The 6,012-nt window shown below is 62.3% G+C and overlaps 1 protein-coding gene across 1 annotated transcript; it reads right to left on the reverse strand.

Annotated features, from left to right (window-relative positions):
• Positions 1 to 3,867: 3,867 nt before the first annotated feature.
• PTF1A (pancreas associated transcription factor 1a) lies at positions 3,868 to 4,972 on the reverse strand. The gene is made up of 2 exons (XM_035319820.1): positions 4,348 to 4,972; positions 3,868 to 4,171 (listed from the first exon to the last, which is right to left on the reverse strand). Exons 1-2 carry the CDS (start codon positions 4,970 to 4,972, stop codon positions 3,969 to 3,971), a joined length of 828 nt encoding a protein of 275 aa, XP_035175711.1. The 3' UTR covers positions 3,868 to 3,968.
• Positions 4,973 to 6,012: the final 1,040 nt, after the last annotated feature.

Below are 6,012 nucleotides of genomic sequence, written 5' to 3' on the forward strand. Positions count from 1 at the left end.
CAATGGTTGAAATGGAGCAGGTTGGAGTCTGTTTATTGGTCGTAAATGTTTTTCTGAAGATCTTCTGAATCTCATTGTTAGCTCGTTGTTTGAGGCTGCCCTCTTTCTTTCAGACTAGAGTAGCCTTGGACTTTTCAATTTTCAATCGTAACATCTGCTTAATCGTACGGATCAAAATATGGAGACACAAAACATATGTAATGGTTGATTTGTTAAATCCTGGTAATGAGTTATTAACAAGGGAAAACAATAGGGCAGGATGGTGAGAGCCTTATGGTAACAGAGTCACTTTATGTAACGCCTGACGTTTCCCTTCTTGATAAATGGAACTAAGGTCTGAGCGCCAGGTGATAGCAAGAAAATCAATGTCTTTAGGGGCCAGCCCCGAGACTTTTTTTCTATGTGAAAAATTAGGAGACATAAAATTTAATTGGCTGATCAGGGGAAAGCAGTGGTCTTAAGTTTAATTGCCAGTAGGCTTAGCAAGGGAGACAAAACAAGATTTGGGCCTGTTTGTTTGCTTGCATCCCAGCTCCGAGTCCAAGTGTATCATTGAAAATGTGTTTTATTATAACACATGTCATGCTTTACAGTTCCCATATTGTGTAAAGACAATGGTTAATGGTACATTAAAGACAAGCAAACCATGCCAACACGTCTTGGACACATTGTAAGGGCCTCTCTTTGCTTGCTTTAGGCAGCTGCAGTCCAGGACCCAGAAGCACAAAAAGAACAAGTTTGAAATACCAGGTGCATCCTAGAGAACCACGACAGGGATTGATATGTTATAGCCCAGGACATGAACCTAGCAATAAAGATATCATTGCGATTGTTTGCGGCTTCCACGCCATGTAAAGCCGGAGGCGCCGGAGCAGGCTGCTTGCTGGCAGCGAGGCTCAGCCTCCCCGGCATCCCCCGGCGCCCTCCGCCGGAGCCGAGCACCTGTTGGCAGCCCCCGGCCCCGTCGTGGGAATCGCCCCCTGCCCGAGCTTCCAGGTCCCGGCGGCGCGGCTTGTCCTCCGGTTATTTAGGACCGTTCCCACCGGCCGGCTGCGGCCCGCTTGGGGAAAGAGGGAGATTTACCGGGGGGACACGCACTCAACCGGTGGCTGGCCCGACCTCGCAGCTGCTCCTCGGTGCCAGCCAGGGACGCCTCGGGCCGGGCTCGCCGGGCTGCGAGGCTCCTCGCCCGCCTCGGCCCCCCGAGGCCATGGGAACGGCGCCCGGCCGGGTTCACAGTGCCCCGGGGAGCCCCTCCGTGCGCACAGCCCCGCCGGAGGAGCCCGCACTCTTTCCCACCGCTCTCCTGGGTGCTGGGGCGGGCACAGCGCTGCCTCCGCCGCCCCGCCTCGCCTGCCCTGCGGCTCTCCTCTTCGTTTTTTTTTTACTTATGTGGGTTTTAAACTGCCCCCCCCCCCCCCCCCCCCGGGGGGATTAAAGTGTCTTTAAGGAGCACCGCGGGTGGCACTGGGCTCTAGAAGACAGCACCACCCGCACGCCGGGAGCCTGCTGGAAGCGAGGCGCTCCTAAGTGCCTTCACCCCCCCGTGGCCCCGTCCCCAGCCCGCCCAAGCCTTTTCCCTCCCGTGAGTGTCCCCCCGCCCCGGCGAACAGCCCAGCCCCCGGGGGTGCCCCCTCTCCCAAAGAAAGGGGGGCTCGGGACGCTCCCCGGGCCCGGGAGGGCCGCCCCCGTACCCCCGGGGTGCCGTCGGGGCACTGCGGCTGCGGGGCGGGCGGTCCCCGGAGGGCTCGTAACGGGGTCTGGGGGGGCGGCGGGGGGCGGGGCGTCCCGGTGCGGGGCAGCGGGGCCGGAGGGAGCCGCTGCCGGGGCGCAAAGGGCGATTCTCGGCCGGGGAGGGGGCAGCGCTGGAGAGCCGGTGGTAGCCGTGCCGCCACTGGTCGCGGCTGCTGGAAGAAAAGGGGGCGGGCGGGGGGCAGGGGGGTGAATGGCCGTCAGTCACGCCTGCCCCGCGCTGCCCCGTGCCGTGCCGAGCCGTGCTGCCGACACGCAAAAGCCCCCCGGGGCTGCCGCAAAACGCTGCGAGCCGGGCGTGCGGGTGCCTCCGGCTCCCTCCGGGCAGGGGACCCGGAGAGGCGCCTCCGTGGAGCGTTGTGCTGCGGGATTTTGTGGGGTGAATGGCTTGGGAGTAAGTCAAAAGGGGCTGTCAGTCTCTTTGAAGGTTGCGTTTAAAGGGACTTGCCAAGTCAAGACGGGAGAGTGACAAGATAGAGACCCTGGTGTTTTACATGCGAAGGCCGGCTCTTCCGCTTCATCTGCACCATACTAAAGGATGTGTTGAAGCATTGAATCACAAAAAAAAAAAAAAAAAAAAAAGTGGCACGCCAAAGAAAAGGTGCCACATAACAATGATTGTAGTGTTTTAATTGTGGGGTACCGCCTCACCAAAGCCAATTGAGACGGACGGGGCTACAGACAGAAGGAAGCGGTACAACACTTCCATAACTTATAATTAAGCTGAAGTCCGACTAACATTTGACTTTCTAATGAGTGTAATGAGATTACATGCCTGATGGAAGCATTTGTGCCAAAGCGACTTTCTGTGTTTAATGAGGTCCTAATACAGGACAAGATCGAATTATAGGTCGGCTCTTTTTCTCTCTCAAAGAGCCCCGTTTAAGTTCAACGACACCGGTGCCCACCGCCTCCCTCCCGCCGCAGGACGGGGCGAGGCTCGCAGCCGGGGCAGCCCCAGCTCGCGGTGAAAACCAGCAAAGAAATAACCACCCCCCCCCCCCCCCCCCCCCCCGAGCCACCCTCACTGCCCGGCTTCGGCGTGTTTGTGTGGGTAAGTAGCTCCTCTAATTGCTATTGGAATAGATCCATGCCATCCGCGCTAGGGAACTAACTGTGTCTATCTAGGTTAATGCAATTAGCATGCACGCAACATATTGCTCCCACTTTGCGGCAGCTTTGAAAAAAAAAAGGGGGGGGTTGGGGGGGGTGGAAGAAGACAGCGAGAGCTGATGCACGGTGTGTGATGAGCAGTAATTACACCTTGGCTCACCAGGGCCGTTCCCAGCCGCTGGGACAGCCCAGCGCTGCCTGCCCGGCCCGGGCATCTGGGGCTGTGCCGAGCCGTCGGGGCAGAGCCTCGGGTGCCACGGGAAAATCAGCACCTGCAGCGCCGGGCCGAGCCCCCCTCCCCAGCACCGGTCCCCCCCTCGACCCCCCCTGGCCCTCGCTAGTGGCATTTGCCGCCCCCTCCCCTTCCCCAGCCCCCGGGCAGGTGCAGGGCTGCCCCCCCCCCGGCCCCGTGCAGCGGGGTAGCCCCCCCCACGCCGGAGCCCCCGAGCCGCCCATCCCCATGGCCGTGGAGATGGGGTACGGGGCGGAGGGAGGGGGGCTCGCAAGGACCGGGGGGGGAGCTCCTTCCGCTTTGAAACCCCAAGCGGAGCGAAGGAGCTGAAAGGAGGGGACCTCCTGAAGTCAGACAAAGACATCACTTGGAAACGCTTGAGCAGGGGACAGCAAAAGGGGTGGAGAGAAAGGGAAAAGTGTTCCCCAGCCCGCCCTTGCCCCCCGGCTCTATAGGAGCGGCCTCACCCGGTGGGGCAGGGGCTGGGACCGGGGCCGGGCTGCGCGGGGCTCCCTCCCTCCCCTCAGCCTCTTCCCCCAAACACAGGGCTCCGAAAGGTGTGCTCCGGGTTTATTATTAACAAACACAGGAAGAATCCACGTGCGGCAATAAATTATTTTCACAGGTTCCGGCATTATTTTTTTTTTCCTTTCCGAAAAGGTGCTGGTGGAATAAAACTATTGCATATCTTTAAAAAAATCAAGATAAATTATATAAATTATACATTCAGAACAGACGATTCTACCTCATTGTGTCTACTCCGTAATAAATAGATAAATAAAGTTGATTGCCCTTAAGAGTCTGAATCTTAATTTACAGCAGAGGTCTTCACGTACAGCATGTACAGGGCGGGGGGGCACGCAGCCCACCCTCACGCCACGAAGTCGAAGGGGGGCTCGTTCTCGATGTCGTTGAGGGAGGCTTTGTTGGGCACCTTCCGCGGGTCCTCGGGGGTCCACACTTTGGCTGTCCGGATGATGTTTTGCTCCTTGAGCTGCTTTTCGTCAGTCCACGACAGCGAGTGGCCGGCCAGAGGGGGGAGGCCGTAGTCGGGGTCGCTCGGGGAGGGGGATCCTGGTGGGCAGGGGGTTGAGGTTTTTTTTTTTTTTTTTTTTTTTTTTTTAGGGGGGGGGGAGAGAGACAGAGGGTTATTGCCGGGGCCGCCCCGCTGCGCGGCCGCGCAGGTGAGCGCCGCATTCCTGCGGAGCCGCGACGGGGCGGGCAGAGCCGGGCGACGGGAGGCCACTTACTTGTGCCGCGGTGGCAGATGATGATTTTCTTGGGCTGGCTGGGGCTCTCGCTGCCGGCGCTGCGCAGCGGCAGGTCGGACTGCACCAGCTCGCTGAGGAAGTTGATGTAGCCGATGGCGAGGCGCAGCGTGTCCACCTTGGAGAGCCGCTTCTCGTAGGGCAGCGTGGGGATGTGCGAGCGCAGCCCCTCGAAGGCGTCGTTGATGGACTGCATCCGCCGCCGCTCCCGCACGTTGGCGGCCTGCCGGAGCTGCTGCAGCTCCGCCTCGGAGCGCACCCGCCGCCGCCGCTTGGCCGAGCCCAGCGCCTGCAGCCGCCCCCCCGGCGACAGCAGCGCCGCGCCCGCGGCCCCGCAGCACTCGTAGGCGAAGCCGGGCGAGGCTGGCGACGGGGGGAAGGCGGCGGCGGCCGCATCGCAGCAGTAGCCGCCGTCGGGGTCGCCGCCGTCGCGGTAGTATTCCTGCAGCTGGCGGCTCAGCAAGTCCACGTCGGGCTCCAGCAGCCCGTCGGCGCCCAGCGCCTCCCGCGGGGCGGGCTCGGGGAAGAAGTCCTCCTCGTCGAAGTAGGGGGGCGAGGAGAACGAGTCCAGCCCCCCGGGGAAGTGCTCCAGCAGCACCGTCTCCATGTGCCACGGGACGGGGTAAGGGGGGGCAGCCCCGACGGGGCGCTCCTCCGACGGCTCCCGACGGACCAAGAGCGGCGGCGGCGGCGGCGACGTTGGCAGCGGCGGGGGGGGGGGGTGTCTCTGTCCCCAGCCCCCCGTCCCCCCCCGGGGGCACCCCCCCCCCCTCCCCCCCCCCCCCCCCCCTTCCTTCCCCTTCCGTCCCTCCCCGTCGGGGCTGGCGCCGCCGGGGACGCGGGGACACGTCGGGGTTGCCCGCGGGCGAGGGGAGGCGTCGCCGGGAGCCCCGAGGGGGCGGACGGAGGGGGGGGCTGCCGCAGCCCCCTCCCCCCCGTTCCCCAGCACCCCGGCTCCCAGAGCCCCGGGGCTGAGCGGAGGTGCGGGAGCCCCGACGGCGCCCCCCGCACGTCGAGGGAGCGGCTTCGTGGCGCTCCGCTGTCCCCCGCCGGGCGGCCGGGCACCGAGCGGCTCCCGAATAAATCCCCCCAGTTCCCCCAGCCCCGGCGCGGATGCTTTTTTCTTTTTCCCCCGCTCCGATCGCCCCCTCGGAGCTCGTTCGGCGGAGGCTCGGTTAATAATTCCCGGAGCGACTCTCACTGATGAAAGCGTTGCAAATTCTCACCGGGGTGAGATGGATTACCCGGCAGATTAGGGGAGGATTATCTCTGGCATTAGCGCCGCGATATTCTGCCCGGTAAAGCCTGTCGAGGTTGATCGAAAGAGATTTCCCAGCGAGCTCCCAGCGCGGGCAGAGATCAAACCCCGAAGGGAAAGGCACCCCGCTCTATCAGCAGAGCAAGACAGGGCCAGCTCCACGAAAATAATAAATGACCCGACTTCAAAGCCCCTGACAGCACCGTGATAACGCCGGGGAAAACGTGTGAGTCACGGCGGGGGGGGGGGGGGGGGGGGGGGGAACAAAGAGCTTTGCACGGCGACTTCTTGGAAAGCCCTGCCGCCCGACGGGCCGCGCTAAAAGAACGGGCCGGGGAGGAGGAAACCTCCCCGAGAAACCGGGGCATCCGCCGAGAGAGGGGCAGGAA

Source organism: Oxyura jamaicensis, chromosome 2 (assembly GCF_011077185.1).
Source record: "Oxyura jamaicensis isolate SHBP4307 breed ruddy duck chromosome 2, BPBGC_Ojam_1.0, whole genome shotgun sequence".
NCBI lineage: Eukaryota > Metazoa > Chordata > Aves > Anseriformes > Anatidae > Oxyura > Oxyura jamaicensis.